The sequence below is a fragment of the Brienomyrus brachyistius genome, unplaced genomic scaffold (assembly GCF_023856365.1).
Source record: "Brienomyrus brachyistius isolate T26 unplaced genomic scaffold, BBRACH_0.4 scaffold64, whole genome shotgun sequence".
Classification (NCBI taxonomy): Eukaryota; Metazoa; Chordata; class Actinopteri; order Osteoglossiformes; family Mormyridae; genus Brienomyrus; species Brienomyrus brachyistius.
This window is the reverse complement of record NW_026042339.1, coordinates 754,116-780,536: the sequence shown is the minus strand read 5'-3', so window position 1 is coordinate 780,536 and position 26,421 is coordinate 754,116. Positions and strand designations below refer to the sequence as shown.

General features: G+C 43.4%; 1 protein-coding gene across 3 annotated transcripts; it reads right to left on the bottom strand.

Annotated features, from left to right (window-relative positions):
* Positions 1-1,042: 1,042 nt before the first annotated feature.
* On the bottom strand, positions 1,043-26,421 carry nrbp2a (nuclear receptor binding protein 2a). Of its 3 annotated transcripts, none has more exons than XM_049002083.1 (18): positions 25,836-26,421; positions 12,088-12,210; positions 11,847-11,948; positions 9,905-9,994; positions 9,006-9,046; positions 8,178-8,272; positions 7,823-7,846; positions 7,590-7,673; positions 7,175-7,230; positions 6,700-6,795; positions 6,455-6,587; positions 6,257-6,359; positions 6,122-6,172; positions 5,823-5,961; positions 5,121-5,174; positions 3,689-3,752; positions 3,376-3,431; positions 1,043-3,243 (listed from the first exon to the last, which is right to left on the bottom strand). In XM_049002083.1, exons 1-18 carry the CDS (start codon positions 25,953-25,955, stop codon positions 3,145-3,147), a joined length of 1,530 nt encoding a protein of 509 aa, XP_048858040.1. In that variant the 5' UTR covers positions 25,956-26,421; the 3' UTR covers positions 1,043-3,144. The 3 variants fall into 3 exon arrangements, with proteins under 3 accessions (XP_048858040.1, XP_048858043.1, XP_048858041.1); XM_049002086.1 differs by lacking the exon at positions 25,836-26,421 and adding an exon at positions 17,368-18,021; XM_049002084.1 differs by lacking the exon at positions 25,836-26,421 and adding an exon at positions 13,325-15,418.

Sequence of the window (26,421 nt, the reverse complement as noted above, 5' to 3'; positions counted from 1 at the left end):
CTTGTTCTGCCCGCAACCTGAAATGTGCTTTCAGTTTTGCCCCCCCCCGTGCGACTGAGTCTGACACCCCTGTTGTAGAGGGTTATCCAGTATTTGTTGACCTGTGGATATTTGGGTTTTTACTTTATAACCGCATTTCTCCTAAGATGTGTTGACTAAAGTTGGGAGAAAAAAATGCCTAAATTTAACCTTTTGACTGACTTTACTCTTCATTTGAGGGTTACAGCATTGTCCGTAATTAGTTTATCAGTGATTGTCAGCGTGTTCTAGAAGGCATTTGTTTTTCTGAGAACCAAGAAAGTAATTTAAAAGTAATGATATCAGTGTTTTCATGAAATTGGGTCTGTGTAAACTGTACAGTCAGTTTTGTTATGAAATGCACATTTTTATTCTTAGAAACTGCATAAGATGTTCTAAAAGGTCTAAACCAAAGTTGTGAACTGGTGTCAGACTTCTGTTTAAGTCACAGATTGTCCATAACAAACACCAGGTTTGGCCCCAGTGATGGTCATAAGTCTACTTGGCAGCTGAGCACTTCAACACAAAGGTCAATGTTCATGTTTGTAGTTTTTAGGCTATGTGTTTTGGTACTCAGTGGAGATAGCGGCTGAGCTGATCTTTGCTTGGTGGTGAGTTGATTAGACATAGGGGGAGGAGGCTGGATGGACCATGTGGACCTGTAACAGGAGTCATGGTTTGTTGGGAAAGTCTGGATGAAGCTTACATCTAACATGAGTTATATTTGCGTAATAAATTGTCACGTGTGTTGAGTGAGGCAGGGGGCATCGAGTGTCATTTGCCCATGATCAAAGCCTCAGTTATTACACAGACTGCAAAAACCAATGGCCAGAAGGCAGTTTGTGCATATTACCTCAGTAAGCAGAGGCCCTCCTAATGGTCACTCAAGGTGACGGAAGCTGTCAGGTTTTAAAAGGAGGCTTGGCTTGCTGCCACCGCCACGAACAGGAGCATTAAATAACCCCGTCTTAAATGTACGAAGCCAACATAATGTGAACAGATTCAACGAGAAACTGCCAAAAGCCTCATGTTATCTTTTATTATTATTATTGTTAATAATAATAAATACCTCTGACATTGTACAATATCTTACATGAGGACAAGCAGTAATCAGGCAATATAAATGTATAGATCTTCTTGTCTTGTGCATTCCCGTTTTTTTATCAAGTATGTACCATATTAGATGTTTAAGGCATTTTTAAGAGTGGGTAGAATATAAACACGTGTTTCTGTAGTTGACAGTATGCCACCATCTGAAGTATTTGCCAGATTATGCAAACCCAAGGCAGCCAGTAGTGCAGGGAGCTAAGACAGCAAACCAGTAACATGCAGATGGAAATGTCAGTGCGGCGTCTGGTTAGCAACAGGCTTTGTCTCCCAGTGTATTGGTAGGTCACAAAAAGAGCGATGATTGAATGTTGTTAGACACTGTCATTCTCAGGCTGTCATACATCAGCCCTGACTACAATATTAGTATTCAGTGTGCTTTGGACAAAATCAAAAAGGCAGCCGTCCTGCTATTTCGTTCATAACCATGTTACAACCACCTATTTTCAAAGCTGGCTGCCAGTTCTGCGAACTTATGAACAGCGATTATGTTCTTTTCTCAAAACGTAAAGCTTGTTTTCTCGTATTTTTTCATGTGTTTATGTCGTTATATATGAGGCTTGTAAAGATGATTCCCGAATCCTCTGGGATCCTGCCTCACCTGTAGTGATGCCCTTTTTTGTCCTGGAATGTTGGTGTCACTCAGAAGTATCCATTCAAGCTATCCATAGCTTTTATGCTCAGGTTTACTATTAAACAAAAGGAATAGAGTGCTTCTATAGTCAAGGACGCTTTTAGTAAAATGCATAATATATAGTGGCATATAATCTCCAGCGCCTTGTAGTAAATCCTCGTAGGAAGTAATGACTATTTATATTCTCGTGTAAGAAAAATTCGAAAACTTTTCGGGTGCTAAAAGGGACACCCTGTGCAGTGTATCCCTCTAACTGGTGATTCTGGGGCTGGGCTACACCCTGGATGGTATGCCAGTTTATCAAAGGGCACATACACACAAAATCATACTCTATGGGCAATTTAGAGACACAAATTAACCTAAGTGCATGTCTTTAGACTGTGGAAGGAAACCCGCGCAATAGGGGAACATGGGATAACAAGTGAACTCCATACATAGAGTGGAGGAACGACTGTGGGCCCACAGTGCTGCCCTCATGATTCATGTTGTTCATATCATATTCGTGCTGATTCATGCACGAATATATTAAGATTGTTCCATATTATTATTAGAATACAAACATCGGTGGGTCCATGTGCCTTAAGTTAGATAATTCAGTTAATAAAAATAAAAATGCCAGCTCCCTATTTTGATGCTTAAACTTAAAACGTAGAGAAAGCATCTGCAAGAGCGACAGAATATTATACATTCTTAACTACCGGTTAAGGTGCGACCAGTGACTTTAGGTCGCCTGCTGTTTGTTGCAATTTGTAATTGAAAAATTAAGACAATCAGATGGACCTTCTGGAAAAATAGGAAAGAAAATCTGTACGTGAAACTTCTCTATCTGTAGTTTAACAAGTCTGGGCTCAACCCCCATTTAGGAATGTCGTGGGTTCAAATCCCCTGCCTGGCAGAGTGATCACGTCACCACAGGGCCCTTAATCGGGGCCCTTAAGCCCGCCTGCTCCAGGGATGCTGGCTGACCATGCTCTCTGCTCCTCACTCGCATGTAGCTTTGCACAAGAGTGTCTCGTAAATTTATACGTGCTCAAGCACCGCTATAATCTTTTCACTCGTGACACGTTCTTCAGGAAAAAACAGAAAATGGGCCACATATCTCAATTAAAAAAGAATATTGTCCAAAAAAAGGAGGGAAACCTTGTCCATCTTGCGGCAACCTCAGTTCACTTACTGGAAGTAAGGATTTCAAATGACAAAAGGAGGCTCTGAAAGGGCTTCCCTCTCTGGTAAAGCCTATGCTTGACTTGGGCTAAGACTCCATCCACTCCCTCCACCACCAGTGCTTCCCCAGGGTCTCTCACAGCGTCTTGTCCTCAACCCTGAGCAACGTAGCAACTCCAACACAGCTTCTGTAGATGGTTTACACACGCTCCTCACGCAGCTCAGTTTGCTACCGCTGTCGGGTCAGAGGAGCCCCGATCTGTGGACCAGTGCTTGGCCCAGGCGTCCTGTAGAAATCCTGTCATCCTCTCACAGTCCTCCTGCAGGAGAGAGGAGCACAGCCAACAGGATGATTAACACTGCATCACCAGCATCCATCCTTATAGCGTCACTGAATTGCAACATCACAGGCATCAACTGACACAATCACAATACTGAGGTCAGAGTCATACCTCACAGATAAACGCATAGTGTACAAGCTCATTGGCCAGGTCCTTCGGGCTGTCAGCTGAGGAGAGCAGAAGAATATCGGTTATATAAAAGCATAAAAACTGGAGATGCCCTCTGTCTGGTCGTCACAGTAAAAGTTCACGACTTTCACTATATTCTATCTTTATCATGTGCCATTTTGTAGCCGATTTATTGGCGGAAATTCAGTTGGAAGGTTGTAAATCACAGGCAGTGTTTGGCAAACTATATCAGGGACAGAGTTAAATATATCTCGCAGATGGAACTGTAAACGGGGCTTTAAGAGAGGAGACTCACTGGGCTGGACATCACAGCTAATGTGTCGGTGAAGCTTGTCGTCCATCTTTAGGAAGATCGAGAGCTGTTTTGAGAGAGGAATAGGAGTGAGCACTGGGTACCTATTCTAAGCATCCATGCTGGTGTTGGGTAATATGTCCTCCAAAGCAATCTGTCAAATATATCACCCACTGCAGAGATCATTCAAAATAGCTTCAATGGCTTTCCTTTTTTTTGTTTTTTTTTGTTTTTTACATATGTGCTCATTTCACTCCGCTTTTTTGGTTTCCTTTTGTGACACACAACAAACTCAATAAGTTATATCTAGACAAAATGGCAGCGAGTATCACTGAAATCAGAAAATCGTTATGTTTGCGTTATATGTGTCAGACTCCTTTGCTCGGATGGCTGTGGAACTTAAACCCACATCTTCAGCATCTCTAGCCTGAATCGCAGAACTTAACACAGAAAAACATTAAGAAAGCACATCAAACAACGTCTTTTCTGCCGTGGATTAAAAGCTTCGCACTATCTGAAAAACAACTATCCATCCATTTTCCAAACCACTTATCCTACTGGGTCATGGGGGGTCGAGAGCCTATCCAGGAAGCAATGGGCACAAGGCAGGGAACAACCCAGGATGGGGGGCCAGCCCATTGTAGGGCACACTCACACACCATTCACTCACACATGCACACCTACGGGCAATTTAGCAAGTCCAATTAGCCTCAGTATGTTTTTGAACTGTGGGGGGAAACCGCACACATGTGACCCAGGCAGACACTCGAACCCGGGTCCTAGAGGTGTGAGGCAACAGTGCTAACCACTGCACCACCATGCCGCCCCTGAAAAACAACTAAATAACTTAATTATCCAAATGTATACTGCCCCCTTGTGCCCCCTTGAAGCACTTCTGATTTGAAAAGGTCAGCTAGTGTAAAACATTAAGACAACAAAAGTATTGAGAATTGTTTTTCATGTTTTGTTGTCTACTGTATTTTGAACTCAGGGTCCTCTCAGCAGGGAACTTCATCATCACACCTAACTGAGAAATGTTCAGTTAATGCTCAGTAAAGGGGCTACATAGGCACTGGATAAAGGGCTGATTCAGTACTCAGACTGCAGGCTTCGCTCTCACCTGTATATGTGTGTGTTTGTCTCACAGGAGAGAAGATGGAACATGTGTAAAGAAGCAATTTGATGTGCTTGCACTCGTACTTGTGCAAATGGCAAATGAAGCATCATTTCAGATTGCTTTCATCTCATTTTTAATGCGTGCTTTACGGCCCTTTCAGTAACATTGTCTTGTACGGTTGTTTTCTGCTTTGTGGTGCTTGTAGTGCATTTATGCTTTGATGGTGCTGTAAACTGGTGTAAAATAGAACATCAAAAGTATATTCTGCAAAGCCTTGAATGGTAATGAGTTGCTATACAAATTGGCAGATAAACTCACATGAGATCTGGTCCCTTCGTCAATGGACTCCAGATTACAGTGAACCTGGACAACCTAAAAAACAGAGGCAGTCGATCCAATCAGGAACAAGGTGACATATGAAAAGAGTACAATATGGATCACTGAGCAGTGATTCCTGTTGGCAGTTCCCTCCATTTGCATAGCATTACTAGAAAGTTACATAACATTTCCTTATTTGGCAAGATGCTTTGTATCTTGCAGGTCAAAATATAACATGCATACATTAGACCAGTGTTTCCCAACCCAATCCTCTGGCAATCCCGGACAGTCCACGTTTTTGCTTCCTCTCAGCTCCCAGCGTGCCCTGATTGGCTGTGAGCTGGGAGGGAGCAAAGACATGAACTGTCTGGGGTTCCCTGAGGATTGGGTTGTGAAACACTGCATTAGACAACAAACATCATACAAAAGTGTATCGAATATGCAGTCTTACAAATTACTATTTGTGTGAGATTACTGGGATTGCAAAGGGGCAGACAATTTCCGGAAACTTTCCAGGAATGTTCCATCCCATGGGAAGTGAAGCTGTGGAATTTTGGAAATATTACAAGTTGGAAACTTTCCAGGGGAATTAGTAGGCGTATTTAGGAATTTTTTCACCCTAGAGATAGTATAGTATAGTATACAGATAGTATAGTATAGTATAGTATAGTATAGTATACTTCGATACTATACATTGCTCACTTTTCGGGTCTCCATTTCCTGTGGCTCAGGGGTGGGGGTCTTCACTCCTGTCTCCGTGTGCTCCTGGGTTAGTGAGAGAGCCCGTGGAACTAGGTGGGGTCTCTGAGAGGCGAAATTCATCAGGGGGTAGATCCCATTCCTGGATGCACAAGGGAATGCCGCAGCCAATGTCTGAACACAGGAACCATCTAAAATTTCTCCTCCGCACCAAATTCCTCCAGCAAATCTAATTCACCGATAGGTTTTATACAGAAGAGCCCTGAGTTTAAGAATAATGACATAAATGCCCCAGCACTCACTTCACGTCCTCCAGGAACTTGTCCAGCTCCAGAGGGGAAACATGAGAGTATCTGCACATGCAGAGAGGACAGCGAAGTCACCTCACCAGAGAAGAAGCAGAGATTCTGCACAGACACAACTTAAGAGTCGCTTACTTGAGCTGCACTCCTGGACGGCCACGGTGCTTAATTTCAGCCATGATGCCACTGGGGTCAATTGACTTGGTTTTCTCCTCCACACAATTCTCAGGAAGAAGGTCTACGAGAAAGAAGGGTCTAGGTTAGATATAGGCGTGCGAGTGGGATCTCTCGCCCATGCCAGATTATAATAAAGCTGCAGAACTAAAGTCTCACACTGGTTGTTGATGAAACAATGGGCTGCCAGCAGTTTGAGAGAGTGGACCTCAAACAGTACACGGTGGAAGAGCAGGTTGTGCGCCGTGGGTCTCAAGTTAGCCGCGGGGCGCACACATGACTGGATGAACTCCTACATCAAGACACAAGCAGAGAGGGCATTATGCTGAGGTGAGAGGCACGTGGATTAACTAGCTAATGAGGACTTTTACATAATTTCCAGAAGACAGAAAACTTTCATTCACCCTCATGAGTGGGTCCTCAAGGGACTGTCCTGCATGTACTATGGCCTCACTAGAAACTACAGTGTCTCCATTGGCTTGGATTTCCAAGACAGCCATCTGCAAAGTGAAAGCATATTGATCATTCACATAAGTATGGCAATTAAATCATACTCACTGCAGCCCAATTTTGAATTTATTTACCCAAAGTCAGCAACAATATTAAGGTGGTGAATGTAGAAAAAGCAATCTCAAATGACCCGTCTCACAATTGGATCTACACTCGTTTGTTCTTACTGAGTATCCTGGATGTTTTGCCCCTTTCTCTGAATTTGAATTTGCCAACCTGAACTTTCTCGGCCTGAATTTTACAATAAAAATTCATATTTGGGTTGCGGTGAGTCTGATTTGACGCCATTTGCGAGGTGCGACCAATCGCAACAAGCCAGCGACAGATCTGAATGAGAAAGCAACAGTATCACAAAAGCTTAAATCTCACCTCCAGGGCGCATATCCCGAAGGAAAAAATGTCAATAGCAGGGTCATCTTCAGTCACTGGAAGCAAACAAACAGCCATGAGTTCGGTAGCATAAGGTGGAGGCTGACAACAGAAAGCCTTTTAAAACTATTTGCTGAAGCTTTTGTAGAGTGATGTTCCTAAATGTTACAGTAAACATCAGAATTCCATTGACCATATAATTTTTGACTATCATGCATTACAACCCCACAAAATGACACAGAATCGGTAAACTATCACATCTGTTAAACCAACATGGCGTGATTGAAAGTGCCACTGGATAGTAGCACACAGACAGTCACAGAGGAGATCTGAGAGAGCAGGCAGATTATTGGACAGGATGTGACATCACGCTGCCAGTGAGCAATGCGGGGCCGAGATGGAGAAGCAGGCATACAGCCGTATTCCGGAGCAAAAAAGTGCATGGTCCGCTTGTCATTCCGGTGGTGCTGCACGTTGCCGTGTACCGCTTCTGGGAAGACTGGACAGAGAAGATGGACGGTCATGAGCAGAACGGTAGCAGACTGGCACTTCATCAATGATGTAGAACAACGAATGATGAATCACATGCACAAAAACATTGTAACAAGGGAAGGGGCAGACAGACCCCTTCGCCACGCTGAGGCTTACCATTGACGAACAGCCGGTGCCACACTGTGGCCAGGGAGAGAAGGAAAAAATAATGATTGAACACATGAGACATAAAACGGGATTGTAACAGCCTTTTTGCCCTTGCAACCACTGTTTTGAAAATTCCAAAATTTCTCAAAAATGTAGAAAATTTAAATGATACATTTTTGCAGAATTTGTTTGTATTGTATTTTGTTTTTTATTTAGTGATAAATTTCCTTCATGTTCGATTAACTAAGGAAACAAATTAAATACAACAGGCTATAGACTGGCCTTAAAGGCCTTATTGACAAATCCCCAGCGGGGACCTGACAGATTGCAGTGCAGTGCACTGTATGTCCTGCAGGGGGCGCACCTGAGCCAATTTTAATGAGTCCATTGTGTTGGATAAAGATGTTGTCACAGGTCAGGTTGCCATGGATTATGGGAGGATCACAGGAATGCAGGTAACTGGATGCAACAGTCAGAGACATCAATGTTACACAGAATCTAAAGGCTAGAAAGGCTAGCAAGGTGATAAAAGGTAAACTGGCGGTAGCTAATTCAGTCACACACAGCAGCTGTAATACTGCTCCATAATGCTGCTATACTATAAGTGTTTACACTACTGGTCAAATTATTTCGGTGCATGTCAATGCCTCAGTGGCTAAATGGGAGAATACGGAGAATTCCCAGTGAGCTGCCCCAGTTATGTACTGGTGATGAGGCGCAGGAATACTTTTATATTAACACTGTAGCTTAATCAGTAACTCTGAAACTGTGTGGCACGGATGATCTGGGCCAATTGTGGAATGGAAATATAAATACCCCCCCCCCCCCCCCCCCAGCTATGGTGAAATAAAAATTTAAATTCCTCTTCTACTGCTGCAGAGTATCCTTTTATTGGCAAATATCACTTGCCTCACTTCTGTTAACAGGCTGTGATACCAGTAAGACACTGACGAAGCACAATGAGTGCCAAGTCGCCTGATTATTTATCTGAAAGAGGCTTTCAAAAGAAATTTTCTCCAGCAACTGAAGTGCCTAGAACAGGCCTGTCACTCGCACTATGCTGTCAGTTCAAACCGATTCAACACATACACACTCCCCTCTGATATTTCCCTGAAATCTCCAAATTGCAGAGTATAACTAATAGGCGATGGAGGCTCATCTGGAATAGGCAGAGTGAGGGGGTGTCACTTACCTAAGGGCTGAGAGGATCTGAGTGCACCATCGTTTCCATGCCTGCAGTAAAACAGCAACAGTCATTTCTGACTTTCCTCGATAGCAGGGAACAAGCTACCCATCATGACCCCCGACGCTCATCTCTTCCAGGAACGCCTCAACATCCAACCCCTGAGCTGACCATCTCCCTGACCGCCAAATTATTGCACAGTTGGCTATTGATCAGCAGTGTATATACAGCGATTACATCACTAACAGAGTCTGGAACAACCAAAGGCAGCTCACGTTAAACTGAAACTCATGGGCGCCTCATTGGTGCAGGGGTGTGATCCCCATCTGTAGTTCCAATGGACATGGGTTTGAATCCCAGGTAGTCCTGTTGCAATTTCCTGTTGCAAAATCCCAAAGCAATTTTGGGGGCTAGTGGTGACTTGATGGTCAGGGAAGCGCACTTGTAATTGAAAGACTGCAGGTTTGAATCCCCGACCAACAAGACCTCATGAGCAAGGTACCGCCCCCAAGCACTGCTCCCTGGGCACTGAATTAGCTGCCCCCCTGCTATGTCACATATGGGTTAAATGCAGAGGACACATTTCGTCGTTGTTGTGTGCTGTGGTGTGTCAACAATGATCACTAAATTCTAACATAGGTTTCTTACTAATTTCTTACATAGGTTTACCCACAGGGGGTGCTGTGTACCTAAAGATGAGCTAAACGCCTGGAGTATCTATCAGTAGCAACATACAACTCGCTTATTGTGCTACAAGACATCAGTGCAGTACAGAGATTTTAGACCCAAACATTTTGGTTCCAATAAATCATGAATCCTTATAGTAAAGCTTCAAACAGAAAAAGACAAGATACAGACAGACCTACATTTCAGCTATTTATCAAAAATATGTATAAGGGCATTTTCACCTTCACGTTCATAGTTTTGTGGTTTTTCTTCGTCTTTTTCAAAAACTGCTTCAGGCTGCCAGACGACATGTATTCTGTGATGAAGATCACCTATGACAGAGACACAGAAACAGCTAGAAATGGGGAGGAACTGCTGGGGAAGGCGGACGAGTCTCCCGGCATTTCGGTCAGTGGGGGTCAGCGCCAGGTCATCGTGTCCCACTCACTCTCGCTCTGTACAGCATTTATGTATACAGTCGTGTGAAATAATAAGGGCACCCCATTAAATATTTAATTCTTTATTAAGAAATATCAAATTATATTTCATCTTCTTTCAAATTAATTTCTATATATAAAGGAGGCGTTATTGCATCACGTATGCAAAAAAAAACAAACAAATTTACTTATTTAACAAAAGAAATTAACAAAGATGCCAGTTCCTACTGATGAATGACACCCTATGCCCTAATAGCTTGTATTTCCCCTTCTGGCTGAAATAACCTTGATGAGATGTTTCCAATAACCATCTATCAGTCTCTGACACCTACTAGCAGAAAGTTTTCCCCACTCCTCAATGCGGAATTCCTTCAGCTGTGTTCAGAGTGTCTTGCAGGCACAGCCTGTTTCAAATAACCCCACAGCATCTCAATAATGTTCAGATTTGGGCTTTGACTTGGCTGTTCCAGAACTCTCCATTACTTTATTCTGAGCCATTCTTTTGTGGATTTACCGGAGCATTTTGGGTCAGTGTCATGTCGCATGGTCCAGCCGTACTTCTGCTTCATTTATTGGAGAGATGGTCTCAATTTTTCCTCAAGCACCCTCTGATACAATGAAGAATCCATAGTGGATTCTATGATGGTGAGCTGGTCAGGTCCTGCTGCAGCAAAGCAGCCCCAATCCATGACATTTCCGCCCCCAGCTTCACAGTTCAAAGTTCTTTTGCTCAAATACTCTCTTTGGTTTATAACAAACATGTCCTCTGTTACTGTGTCCAAATAATTCAATTTTAGATTACACCATCCAAAGCAGATTGTTCCAGAAGTTTTTGTCTAGATGGTCTCTGGCAAACTTCAGTCTTGCCCAGATGTTTTTCCTCCTTGCACACCTCCCATGTAAATCAACCTCGTGCGTCTCTTTCTGATGGTAGATGGATGTACTCTGACATCAACTGTGGCATGAGCTTCCTGTAGATCCTGTGATGACATTCTATGATTGTTGAAGATGTCTTTAAGCATCTTGTGTTCTGCTTTTGGGCTGCACTCGCTAGCACGGCCTGACCTGGCTATTTTGGCAGCTGTTTTAATTATTCTCCACTTGTACGTTGATTTCTGGACAGTGGAATGACTGATTTCAATTTTTTTGAAGACTTTTCACATCCCTTCCACACACATATGCATCTACATTCTTCTTTCTGAAGGCCTCAGAGAGTTCTTTGGATCTCACCATGGTGATACCAATCACTTCGACAATCAGGAGCAGACCAAACGAAACGTCTGAGTTAAACCTGGCTGCTCCAAAATGCTCTGTAACAATGTTCTAATGATTTGCACTTGAATCTAATTCTAGCCATTTTAAGTAGTAATGAATCTGGGGGTATCCTAACTTTTTATTCACACGAAATTGCTTTTCTATCAATTACATTTCACAGATAATTTTTAAAAGACATTTCTTAAGTTTGGTTTGTTTAGTTATATTACCTTAATCTCTCGATACTGTTAAAATGAAGATCGAATGTGAATATGCTTACCTATGTTAAAAAAGACAGGTTTTCATTGGGTGACCTCTAATGTTTTCACAAGACTCTATATGTTTGTAACAGTACAGAGCACGGGTCTTTGCTGAGTCATTGCTGGGTCTTTGCTGAGTCATTGCTGGGTCTTTGCTGAGTCATTGCTGGGTCTTTGCTGGGTCATTGCTGGGTCTTTGCTGAGTCATTGCTGGGTCTTTGTGTCCCACTCACCCTTGCTCGACCTTCTCTCATGTCTAGCCAGTACTTGTGGAACTTGACGATATTGGGGTGGTCCACCTGCATCAGGTTCTCAAACATCTCCTTGATTTTGTCCTGCAGAAGAAGTAAACAGAAGCTGAACAGGAGGCTGCGGGTGACCGTGACTCTGCCATTTTAAATCCTCTATATACATCAGTTTTTGAAGAACTTGAGCATATCTACCTACAGTAAGCAAGGTGCATTTGGCATGTACCTCCAGTGTCTTGAAGACCTTCTTGTCAGAAAACTGTACTTCATTCCATACCACTTCCACTCCCTCTTCTGTGTCCATGGCCAAGGAGGCAGTCTCAATACCCGGAACATTGCCCTGACTCACCTACAGGGGGAGACGGAGAGGCATAACTGAATTTTTAAGCAATGCTGTTCTAGCTGTAACTTCCCCACTACAGGTGATACAACTGAAAAGAAGCTCTTTTTCTGAAAAATCTAAGCAGCGTGAATGAAGTAGAAGTGAAATATTTCACTAAAACACTTTCTCTTTATTCTATAATATGCTATAAAAATGTTTCCAGTTTAAACTGAAATGTACAAATGCAGATCCCCCCAAAAACACGTACGTGATGCACACAAAAATCAACATTCTCCTGCACATTCCAAACTGCATTCTTTCAGTCGCTTTCATAAAACTACGTTTTTATTTGAATCGTGCGTGGCACTTACAATATGAGACTGAAACCTCAACTGGGAAGCTGTTTGTTGAAACTCCAGCCAAAGGCATAAGTAAGTATCACCCTGTCCGGACAGTCAGAACATAACGAGGTCGTCTTGCATGCAGATGGACTCGCCCACCAAAACTCCTTCTCCGTTTTCAGGGTTGTAGGGTAATGACATCATATCAGCATCAAATTCACCACATGAAGATTTCCGCCATTAACATTAAATCTTTTATACCAATAACAAAATACGGAACAAGTCAACAGTCTAAGTTTCTGACTCTTAGTCCAGTTTGCCCCCTTTTGGCCATTTACTTGCTTTATTAATCGGTGGGAAAATGGCGCACGGTACACAGGCATAAGACGGATGCATGATCCTGAGCCACATTTAGGCCGCGGAGCCGTCTTGCTTCCCACGCCGATCTCCCTGCTGTTCCCCTCCACATTTCCCACAAGTCAAAGCTCTCATGGCTGAGAGCTGGCTGGTTCTCCTCAACTCTAATTACTCCCAACCCACATAATGTCCCTGCCCTGTCCTCCCATCCCGGTGTAATTTGGATCCATTCACCACCCAAACGGAGCAAATCTCACACACCCATCGGCTGAATACACTTTACCACATCCCAGCTATCCCAAAACTTTGGGTCCAGTAAGTCATTCTTCCATTGACAATTAGTAAGAAGTAACTTAATACTCTGAATTAAAAAGCACATTACACATGAAAGCAAGAATTTAATAGTTTAGCTTGGCAGAATGTCAGGGCCTGTCGGTCACTACCTGCTTTGATGAAGAATGCTATTGTATCCAGTGCTAAATAATTATTCTTCAACCAGGCTTTGCAAATGCATAGTGGGTGAATGACATGCCACCAGATGCTGCTCCAGTGCTCCAGGCAGGCATGAGTATGCGATGGAGAAGATGATTAAAAGAAAACAGGGAAGAGGAAAAAGAACAGAATAGGGTAGAGTGATGTCATCTGTGTTTTTCCTCAAGTCATAAGTCATTATGAGCTCATCAATGGTTGCTACTGTAACCAGGGTGGAGGGTTTGGTCTGTTGGAACAAAAGGCATTGTTCTACCTCACTGCTGTGCCTTTTACACGCTGAGCACAGTGGCTTTCCTTGTGCCAGCTGTCAAAGGTGTCGGATCAGATGAAAGAGGACGACTGAGTCTGGAGTCGAGGCCTTTGAAATGTTAACATAGTGGCAGGAGGTCAAGGCGCAAGAATGCTGAATATCAGAAGCAGATCAAAGTCAAGTGCTTTGTTAAGCGGTCTAAACTGGTGACATTATAAACCTATTATACTATATATACAGCTCTGGAATTAAGAGACCACTGCAACATTTTTCGTTTCGCTCAATTTATGGATGTGCATCTGTGATTATATATATTGCACACTGCAGCCCTGCTCTTTTCTGTTTCTCATTAATGAAGGGCTCCTTCCTTCCTTTATGGCTCTTCAGTCCTGCTTCAAATAGCCTGACACAAACTCTCCTAGCAGTGCACTTCACACCTACACTTCATGTTTCCCATTCCTTTAGAAGGTCACTTGATGTCATCCTCCGATTCATGAGACACTACTGGATAAGTTGACGGTCGTCTCTAGCATTATAATATCTCTTCCGCCCTTTACCTCGCTGGTTTCTGCTCGTTCCCAGTGTCTCCTGTTTCACATTGTTCTTCTGTACTGCAGTCTTGTAAATTTTGAACCTGGAAGCAACCTGCTGCTCAGCACAGCCTTCTGTCAGTAGAACCAGGATTAAAGCAGGATTTTAAAATGCAGATTGTTTTAAAGTGTATGTATGAATGTAATTTAGAAAGCGTAACCAGCCCTGTCTACATATCATCCTTGCACATGTCCATACTTTCTGATTACACAACACAAAAAACTACCCTTATGACTCTGCACATCCTACCCAAAGCATCCTCTGTCCAAATAAACACACACCCCCCATCTGTAAAGGAATGACAAAGGCATTTAGAAAAAGACAATAAACATGAATCCCATTTATAGGTGTTTGTTATTCTTTAGATGCAACAGCACTGGGAGTGGAAGGACATATTTCACATTTCAGAGCCCAGATGTTTTTATGAGTAACCTTGCCAGAGGAGGCACAATGGCAACGAGAGGCTTAGAGTTAAGAGTGTGCAGTCCAGAGGCCAGACATTTGAGCAAAGCCATCATTTGATGCTTTTGTCCAAAGCAATGTAAAACCAGGGAAAGCCCAGCACTCCTACAGCAGATGACCCAACAGCAACATGATAACTCTGACGACCATGAGATTTGAACCCACAACCTTCCGGATACAATCGCAGATCACAAACCCAATGAAGTAGATGCTTGACACCTACGCCTGCTGCGAAAAGCAGCACCAAAATCTCATTACTAAGTAAACATGTTGAATGAGTGCCGATGTTAATTCACACCTAGCAAATGGAATCCTTTTCTAAGGACAATGGCTAGAGTAATTAAACAAAACAAAGCATTATCATGCTACTCAAGAGGTCAAATAGAAAACCATCCATCCATCCACTTTCTATAGCAACTTGTCCTATTTAGGGTGGGGGGGTAGAACCTATGCCATAAGTTGCTGGCTCAAGGTAGGGCATAACCTAAGACGGGGTGCCAACCCATCACAGAATACAAAACCACTGCAATTCAATTTGGTGTTGAATAATTGTCTGATTGACTGAACTAGACAAGGCATCAGAAAGATGTGGCCTGGAATCTCCAATGGTACATGAAGTCACAGATATGCTGCTCTGAGATGAGAAGCTTTGAAGCTTTGAAATCTAATATTACAATGCGCACCGTCTGATAGCACCGGGAAGAGACCATAGGCCAGGGGTAGCGAACCTGATCCATGGAGAGCCGGTGTCGGTGCGGGTTTTTAGGATGACCTCTCAGTCAGCCAATAATAAAGCAGCGATTCTCAACTCCAGTCCTTGGAATCCACTGTTATTGGCTGACTGAAAGGTCATCCCAAAAACCTGCAACCACGCCCACACCGGCTCTCCATGGATCAGGTTCCCTACCCCTGCCATAGGCCTTTTCCACAATGTAAAAACATTAAACATAACTAGCCCGAGGTTAGCGGGTCTTGTTGCTCATAAAATTTCCATTGCAGTGAACTCTATATAAAGCATAATGAAACGCCAGGAAACATTGGCCGAGCTAAACAAGTAGCATAGCAGCCAAGATCTGAGGAGTAGCTCAATATACCTGGATGGCACTGAGTAAATAGCCAAGCTTTCAGAGGTGGAAAGTTCAGGTTCAAGTACAAATCCAGACCAGGATTTGGTTTCAACCAATCAGTTGAATACTCTGTGACTGTAACTCTTTATACTCCACTGGTTGGTTGAAACAAAATCCTGGTCTGGATTTGTACTTTCTGGACCTGAAATTTTTGTGCAAGTTTCAGTCTGGGTTTTATGTCTCAGAAAGACAAGTGACGTTTCAGCAGAACGGCCTGTTGTACTCGATCCCTTCTTACAGGATCGCATTTATGAAGACAGGTCATTACACGAGTGTTTTGATAAGTACACAAGTCTGACAATCCCTGGGTTACGATGATTAATTATGATATGGCAAGAAAAACACTGCAGTAACACAGAGATACCTGTGCTGTTTTTAGAGAGAAGTAAATCCCACAGATTTTGTAGATTACAGGAAGATTTATAAAATTTAGACTATGACAACAATAATAATCCACCCTTTCAGTAGCTTAAAAAAAACACACTTTTATGTATGGTGATCCTGGAAGCTATCCCAGATATCCCAGCAGTGCGGAGCACACACTATGGGCTATTTAGAAGAAGCAATTTGCCTAAAGACCAAATATTGGACCTGCAGCCAGAAAAACTATGACAAAACATGGAAAAATAACCAAGCGCAGTACTCTGAGGCTACAGAGAAACTCATTGAGCCACAATGTCAGTACTAAAGATAAGTGTTTGTTAGAAATACACACTTTAAAATACTGAGGTAATAACACACTGTATACATTTAAAAAAATCATGGTTGACCATCCAGTGCAGGGTGTGTCTCCAGAGCCTGTAAATAGATTATCCCAAGTGAGCAGGAAATATGCAAGAAATATGAAAACTCACTTCTCTCATTTACATTTACATTTACAGTATTTGGCAGACGCCCTTAGCCAGAGCGACTTACTGCTGGGGAAAGCGCCCGGCGTTTCCACCCCAACTCCACCTTTTATTGAGACAACACACTTTATAGTTTTTACTTGCAAGGGTACCCACACTCTCTGCAATGCAAACTACAGCAGAATGTGTTACAAAGGGTGGTTCCCCTTGGCTCCTTTATTTATAGTCAGTGGGAGGCGCAAGAGTCATGCAGAATAGGGAGGTGAGAGAAAGTTCTGGTTTTGCTAAGGTGGGAATGCTATTATTAATATAATCTAAAGTATGAGGCTAGGGGAAAACAAAATAATGTATATACATATTTACATTCATTGCTGATCATACAGGAGTGATAACAAAATGATTAATAACAGTTTCTTCAACCTAACACTTACATAAGTGCTTTGAGACTCTGCGATGAATTTCCGATGCTAGCTCAATAAGGACCCAAGCTATGAATACCATCTATCTGAAAACTCCGTTGAGAAGTGCAGAAATTTTTTTTTCTTTTTTTTTTTAAACACACACACCAGAAAAAGAGCCGAGTCAGAATACAGAAATACTCTCACTTCCCGTTGTCAGCACCACTGACGATTTCTCAAGCACTTCATCAGTCTGAAACAGGCTCATATTCTCCTCGGTTAAAGTTCAATAAAAAGGTTCCCAAAAGATGTACGTACCCCCTCAAGAAGAGCAGTGCCGACTTTGCCTCTCTCACAAGGTGAATTTAACGCTGCGTTTGAAGCGCTTCACAAGAACGGCTTCTTTGAGGTAAATTAGGCCAATTACGCAACTCAACAGATAAAGCGAAAAACTGACTTCCACAGTTGCCCATACAAAACACTTGGGGGGAGGACACTCTTGGAGTAAGGGTTGAGTAAGAGCTAGTATTGGAAAAATTCATTGCAGAGTCATAAAGCACTTATGCAAGTCGCTCTGGCTAAGGGTGTCTGCCAAACACTGTAAATGTAAAGGTAAATGTAAGAGGCATGTTTTTGCAAAAAAATGCACAAAGAAGGTCTCTACTTTTTGTTCCTTATGAGTAATTACGGGGTGCGGCTGCTGGTAATATGCAAACGCACACTTTGACAGCACAGCGAACTTGGGAAAAACAGAGGCGTTACTGATTCTAAGCTGCTCTGTAGGTCCAGACGTCCATCCGTTTTCTATACCTGCTTGTCCTATGCAGGGTTATTGGGGTCTGGAGCCAATCCTGGAAGATACAGCAAGGGCTCTCTAGGTCTTTTCAGAGTCACAGAATAATAATGAGGATCAGGGAATACATAGATCTACACAGATACCGTACCGCGCAAATGTCTTAGGCTGCCACATAAACTGTTTAAAGCTACTTATCTGTGCAATTACTCCATATTTGCTGAGAGAAAAGCACAGTTTAACAGTAGAATACATACAAATGAACAGTATCAGCAAAAACTAACAAAAAAAAAAGTTTGTTCTCCAAAAAGTTATTGATACCTAGTTAGATGGCAAGATGAACATCGCTTCAGATCCCGCTCAGCCACTGTGTGTGTTTTTACATTTCACCATCAGCTCAATCAATTAATTAACCGGATCAGTTAAATGACTAATAGGTATTTGATTAGCAATACGAGTGTGTGACAGCCGTCAAGTCAAAAAATATATGGGAGCATTAGATGGTCACTGCAAGTAGGGTGACTTTAGAGGCTGACGTACGTTGACAGTCGTACACCAACCAGAAGGTCATTTAAAGATCATTTTGACTCTTTATTATGGGTTAATTATAAGACATACAGTTAGGTTAATTGCCCCCCCACCCAAATAGTCTGTAGTGTATTTGGTGTGTCTGCTATGGATCTGCTGTGCATAAGTTTTAATGGAAGATGGGTGGGTGGAAGTCTTACATCATTACAATTCTCGGGTTGGAATGTACTGTAAATTAAATAAACTGAGGTTTACATTCCCGAAAGCCATGTGACTTTACAAATAACTTTCAGGCGGAAACACACACACGAAGTGTTCTGTCACCACCCCATAATAACACAGGGAGCAGCATCGTAGCCGCTTGGGCCAAGGACAGAAATGAAATCTACAGTATCCACGGCTGAAAAGTAAAACACTGACCGGGGTCATTTATTAATCAGCCTTTTAGTAGTCATGTGTCAAAGGCTTTGCTCGGTAAATAAACATCCATTAAACTCTCAGTGAAATTGCTGGATTAATAAATGTCAGCGAGCAGTCAGCCCACCGCCACCTACGCCCACATCCTGCTCCTGTAAGCCAAAGCTTATTAGCTGCCCTCAGCTGCAGGCCGTCCCAGCCAGATCCCCTCTGTATCGGATTTCGATGCCTCCGTTCACCAGTTCCTGACCTGCCAATGTCCCAGTGCCCTCCCTGATGTCTCCTTGCAGCTACGACACTCATTTCGCGTTTCATGCTTCTCCTTCGGTGTTCCTGTTTTATTCTTTAGTGCTGTTTTGGTCCTTCGTTATTGTCTCCAGCTGTGATCCGGATAATGCTAACATCGTATATGTATAGATGTATGCATGTTGACGGGGCAGAAGGCTAGCACAGAGGGTTAGGGATATGCTGGGTAAATGGGATTCATTTTTTAGAAATGCTTTAAGGTTTTTGTAAATATGTCTACGTTCATTTTGAGGACACATAGGTTTGCTTAAGTTTCAGGTTCACTTTATATATATGTGGAACGACAAGGAGACCTGCATTCTGTGATCCGAGTGCAGGTTTCCTTGTCGTTCCACATATATATAAAGTGACACAATGTAACTTTGGCTGCTGGTGCTGCTGTACGTGTCGTTTTTACCGACTATGCTCGTCCATTTATGTGTAAATTCATGTTCTGACCATCAATGCTTTCTGCCTTCCCACATGTCCGGATGGTGCACGGGATGGAGTCCAGGTTCAGTCCCATGGAGGGGTGACATCACGAATGGGATCTACGAACTGTATCATCGTGGCTGCAGCCTTCAGTGCCACCCTACCCAGAACAGCATAGAGAACAGACTCACTGATGGACCTTGGCCACCCTACACAGGCCAATGTGGATAACGGACTCTTTGATGGACTTTGGCCACCCTACACAGGCCAATGTGGATAACGGACTCATTGATGGACTTTGTCTTGATCTTTAACAGCTTATACCTCCCTTTTAGCAAGCAAGTCCACACTCTTCTGTTTTCAGTAATGTTAGTTTGCCCAGGGGGGGTTGGGCAGCCAGTTGACCTTGGACCCCCAGAGGTTTTTCTTCTCCTTACTTAGGAGTTTTTGGTTTCTCTCCTCCATTGTCATGTGCCTTTCTTTATGTATTTTCTTTCCTTCCCTTTTCCTATTCTGTATCCCTCTCTCTAATGATGTTTAATGTAACACAACATATCCATGTAAAGTGCCGTGGGACGACTCTGTTGTGAAAGGTGCTATACATAAAAAATTTAATTGAACTGAATATTAAGTAACAGACTGGGATATTAGATACAAAAAGGACTAAAAATTGCTCTCTTACTTTGAATTTCTGGATAATAAGGCCTGGGAAGCAGGGGCTGAATCTGCAGGATGAAATCGTTATCACATATTCAAGACCGGTAGGAGTCACTGCCATTACAACCCAAGACCTGTAGGGGTCACTGCCATTACAACCCAAGACCTGTAGGGGTCACTGCCATTACAACCCAAGACCTGTAGGGGTCACTGCCATTACACCTCAAGACCTGTAGGGGTCACTGCCATTACACCTCAAGACCTGTAGGGGTCACTGCTATTGCACCTATTGCTCATCTGGAATTGTTTTTGGATTTTGTTCACTTTAAATTCCAAAAGCTAATTAAGTAGCATTCAGTTTTAATCAGCACAAAGAAGGATGGAAAACATAGTAATGATAATAAAAACAGCGAAGCAGTCTAAACAGGCTACTTCAATATAACAATTTAAAGATTTATATATAAGCACGGGAACCGAACAGTTAAGACATTCTTTGGCACCCTATCAAACACATGCTAAGGTGAAGTGGAGTTATCTAATTGTCCATAGGTATGAATGTGTGTGTGTGTGAGTGTGTGGTGAGCCCTGCGATGGGCTGCCGCTCTGCCCTGGGTTATTCCCTGCCTTGCACTCATAGCCTCAGTTATAGGGTCCAGACTTTCACATATACAGTGTCAAACTGCGTTATTTTCTCTATGAGGGGATGCAGGATATTGGCAAATACTTTATTCTTTCTTAATTTAGTAATCATTGCACAAAGCATTACAGGCTCTCCCAGACTGGCAGCTCATTAGCCATCCATCATAACCACTTCACCATCGAGGTGTCATCACTGAATGCCACCCCACCCTTGTTGTCTGTTGACTCTGTTGACATGTCTGGGCATTGCAAAATCTATGGGCGCTATATGAAAACACTGCCTTGACTGCATTTCTGCTGTAGCGTTCCTGCTACAGTATTTACTTCATCTTTGAGTTCCTGGGTACTGTTTCTCGTCCACCCATTACATCAAGTGTCTCTTGTCAGTTCCTCCTCCATGAAGTGCACTCTGCAATTTACGCCAATCAATGCCTATCGCACAAATCTGATTGGACGTGCCAGTCAATTTTAAATTAAGAATCTGTGGTTTGGCTTCTTGGATTGGTTGAGTGCTCATTAGTTTAGTGCTCAGCGTTTGCAGACCTAAGACCCATTTATATAGATTAATGCTTACATTTCCAACCCTTTCAGAACTTGCCGCCACCCAAATTTTGGCCACAACCCACGGGTTGAGAATCGCTGTCGTGGACTATATACTTCCCACATTCATATGTTCGCAAAGGACGACCCAGACAACAAGAGGGATTTCAAAAAGGAAATAGAAAAGCTGTTGCTGTTGGAGGTGTTGATGTGGCCAACAGGTAAAGCCCATCCTGTGGTCTGTGTGGATCCCAATGCAGCGATGGGGACACTGTGCTGTGAAAATGGTGCCATCCAGATGTAAAACCAAGGTCCTGACTCTCTGAAATCATAAAAGATTCCTGAGTTTCCTTTGAAAGAGTAGGGGTGGTTCCCTGCTGTGCTGACTAAAAATGCCCACTGTTGCCCTATCAAATCTGGTCTCCTAATCATTCCCTGTATCTAACTGGCGAATTCCCTCCTGACTCTTCACCACCTTAGCTTCTGTGTGGCGAGCGTACTGGTGCAGAATGGCTGCCGTGGCATCATCCAGGTGGGGGGGCCACACAGTGGTGGTTGAAGTGGATCCTCTACGCTTCTTTAAGAAGTACTTAAGGTGTCGTGACAAGCGTCTATATAAATGTGACATTCATTCATTCATTCATCATTCAAATACAGCACAGATGGGCAGCTGAAATCCCACCATATGCTCTAAGAGACAAGTACAGACAGAAATAAAGAGACAAAAATAAACATGCAACAAACTGGAACGAAAAGTCCTGTTCACTTTCCTGCAGCATGGGACCCAAGCCATTCTAGACGAGACTGCAGCCCATCGCAGGGGCTCACACACGCACATATATGTACAGTGGAGGCAGGACTTGAACCAACAACCTTTGGAGGTCAGAGGTAAAACCACTACCCACTGAGGCACCCTGGTGGTGAAATATGATTAAATGTTAACTGACACCACTGCACAGAACAGAGACGTTAAGGAAGCAGGACTTCACTGCGGTGTACTGCAGTATGCCGTTTTCCACGCGCCGTTTCTGCAGTGGCCTTGCAGTTCGAAAGAGAAGCAGGCTTCCGGAGGTGATGACATGCCTGCAACAGGCCTTAAATTGCACAAGCAGGCTGGAGCCTCTCCTTGAGCTGCCAACACAAGCTCGTTTGCCGAGTGTAGAGCGTACTGCATTCCTCAGAGAGTAAGTGTCGCTCTAGGACATGAACGTGCTGGATGCTTTAATGCTTCTCTGCGAAATTGTGACCGTTTGCTAATCTCCCCCTGAGCACAGGCAACTGTGCCTGGATCACTCCTACTGCAGCTGAGATAGCAGGGTGCGTCTACGGGCTCTTCCCTGTGTGTGTCTGTATGTTAACTGTTGCAAAATGTCTGAGCATTCGCATCGCATTTTTTTTACTTGAACGCATTTTATTTAGTAGGCACTTCCATCCAAAGTGATGATCATTTTTTTTTTGCGAAACCGGGACCAGCCAGTTCCTGGAGCATTTTCAGGTTAAAGGCCGTGCTCAAGGGCCCGATGGTGAAATAGCTCTGCCGAATCTGGGATTTGACCTGGCAACCTTCTGATCCTAGGCACCGAGTCCTAACCCACTGAATCACGCACCACTTCTTTGTATGTAAATTGTACAGAACCTTCACATGCTTGCCAGTGTGAGGCCAAGTCTAGGGACTGTCATTGGCTATCGGCCGACAGAGCTATGATGTAATTTATCCCGCTCTCGGCCAATCAAGAACGCCGAATACCTGGCACAGGCAAGCTGTGAGCTGGGAGGGACCAAAAAAATGGACTGACTGTGGATCCCAAAGGGACTTATGCTGGGAACCATGGATCTAGAGTGTCTCTCAATATGAGTACTTGACCATACTTGGGTTCTCGTGTATCTGTTTTACGTCATCCTCCACTGCCAAAGGCCAGTTCCGATACTCAAGAAGTACAGAGATCAGTGAAAATCCCCGGATGTCATTGTTGTCCCCCCCCCCCCCCCCCCCCCCCGCCCCACACAGATATCAAGGAAACATCGAAACATCAGTTACCAGTTGCATCCTCACTGAACGAGACCAATCCCATGATTCATTGTGTCTCAACTTCGTTCGTGGGAGGGAAGTCTGCAAGCCCAGTCTTGCCAAGACCACAAGTACGATCTTAGTGTCCTTGGTACTGAGAGCTATGCCCCTTATGCTCCTGTCACACCAGCCAACAGCGATGACCCTCATCTGAAAGCCACTGAGCTGCTGCATGTGATCCCAGGTTCAGGCTCAGTCACCCTTACAACTGCTTCTCCATGACCAGTAACCTAATCATGGACGACAGTGACAGCTGGGCTGTTCTTATGACCGTTATCACTCTAACAAAAAAAAAGAAGAAAGCACCAACTAAAGACAATATGCACTTAAGGGATTCCAGTTTACACGCAGTGTGATTAGTCCACTTAACATCACTCTAAACCCACTGCATAACTTTCATAATCTCGAACAGGGGTGGCCGATCTTATCCAGAAAGGCCCACTGTGTGTGTGCGGGTTTTTGTTGCAACTCCCTAATTCCTCACACCTGGGTTTGAACAGCTGACCTAAAGGTTATCGCAGAACCCTGCATACACACCGGCCCTTTGCGGATAAGATTGGCCACCCCTGCTGAAAATAAATGCTGCGTTAGCCCCAGTCATAAGCGTTCCAAAGAGACTTTCCACCTCTAAGGCTTTGTTTAAAAAGAAAACTTCCGCGCAGACGTACCTCCCAGTACTTCTGTAAGAGAACACGCATTTTATGTCTAAGATATAAAATGACACTCCAGCAGACATAAGATTCCGAAAAGCAATCTTACCCAGATCAACCAGCTCGTTTCAACTAAAAGTATTCAGTCACGTCTGCTTCTAAATTTATCTATGATGTCATGTGTAAAAGTGACGGCACTGAATTCCCTTCTATGAAATCGCAGCTGCAGCTTTGAGATGGAGGGTTGAGCTCCATCAGACCGCACAGCGGCACAGTCACAGCACAAAAAGGCAAATCTCACATTCAGAAACTTGTCCTACTCAGATGTAACCTTGACATATGTATAGAGACATTAAAACTGAAATGTATTTTAATGCATTTTTACTGAAGCCTTTGCCATAGTACATAAAGATATCCAGTAAGATATCCAGTAAGATATCCATTAAGTACCTGAAATCCAATCAGCAAAGCAGAAAACGTTTCCATGTAAAATTTACTGCTGACAAAGAAAAAGATCATAGAAACCAAACTGATCATGAATGAATGGAAAAAGTGGATGAATAATGAATGGATGGACAGATGTGGATGGACAATTATTTAAGTGGAGTAGGAGTGCAGATAAGTGCTGCTGACTGGCAGACGCATAAGTGTAGTTGATGTGTATAATGTTTAATACAAGCAATAGTAAATGATAACAATATACAATTCACCACGGGTTCTTTAAGACATCTGGCCTATTTGGCCGGCAATCCAAGAAGGATCACATTTTCTCAGAAGGGATGCTTATGACGGAAGCCACCTCAGCCCTTGACTGCTGATGATTGTGAAACCAAAATATCCTCCAGGGCAAGAGTGAAGAAGCATTGTCGACAGTTTGTGTGTGCATGCATGCAGGCGTGGGTGTGCGTATATGAATGGGGTGCCTATGATGATTCAGCTGCACTAAAAAATTTAGGTGTTTTTTTTTAAAAGGTTGAAGGTACAGGTGCCAGTTTCCTGGTCTGTAATGGAAGATCAGACATTGTGCACATGAGCACGACCAAGCGGGTCATCCTGACTGAGTGTCCGCCTGCGTGAGCAGAAGGTTCTACGCTAACGAACAACGCGGCACACCCCCCCACCCCACACAAATAACTTAAGTAACGGCAGAACTTAAATTTGTGTTTTTGGGGTAGTGGAACACAAAGTCAGACACTTCAAAAGAAACAGAGTCACCGAGAAGAATGTGAATAAAAACTTGGTTCCCAGAGTTCTGAAATGATCATTATGAAAACAGAAACGAGTCACAATTAGGCTTACAGTTTCAACACGGCAGGCAACATGCAACGTACAGCTATACGTATCAGTCTCAGCGCTGAAACAGGACCAAGACCGGAATAGCTTGTGTAATGTATCCGAGGCATTTATGACGATACATTGTATCACTCAAGCTTTAAATCAAGCGTGCGCAGTGTCAGTGCGGGTCAGGGACTCGGGACATATTCTGTAAGTGTATTACAAACAGATTCTATGACAAAAATAACAACTACATCTAAATGGTCTACGATCTCGTGTGTGTGAACAAAGAATCGCACCACATTGGTGACAGAAGCCGGTATCAGTTATTTACTAATCGCCCTGCCCTCTCCCACCCAACTACCTAGCTACCTCTGCTCTATCAGTCATTTACTAATCGCCGTGTCCCGCCCCGCACACAGGCACACATTCATCTACGAACTTGGAAGTTCTCCTGCAGCACAAACATATGCGTATTATATGGCCGGTGATGGACGCTTACCTGCTCCCTCCGCTTCTGCCAGCGGCCGCAGGGGCTCTCCTCCAGGATCTCGCTCTCATCTTCACTCTCCTCCTCCTTTACCCCAGAGCCCGAGTTCCTCTCCGGGACAGGCATAGTCATCTTAGACCGTTTGCTCCTTCGTTTGCTCGTCTTATTTTTTTAATTACAGTAACATATTATTTTTTCTTGATTACTTTCGTTGCTTGCTCTTCATGTAACTACTGAGAAGTCGACTTGATCCATCGGTGTAACATAGTTGCCGGACACTAAATGAATGGATGCAGCTGAGATGCACAACAATACTTTAAAATCAATATATTAATATATACGTACACACATACATGCATATATAAAATAAGCTGCGTAAGAACTAATATACCGACTAGCTTATAAAATAACTGATCACGACTTAATTTGTTGTATACAATAAGAGAGCTACATCCGCGCTGTAGGCGCACAGGACCATACTCTAAATTCAACGCCTTAAACGCTCTAAAGCCCGCATTGTTATTGAAACGATATTTTTTTTATCAGTAGCCATCCCCTTTTACTCAACCTACACACATCTTTCACCATTTGGGTCCCG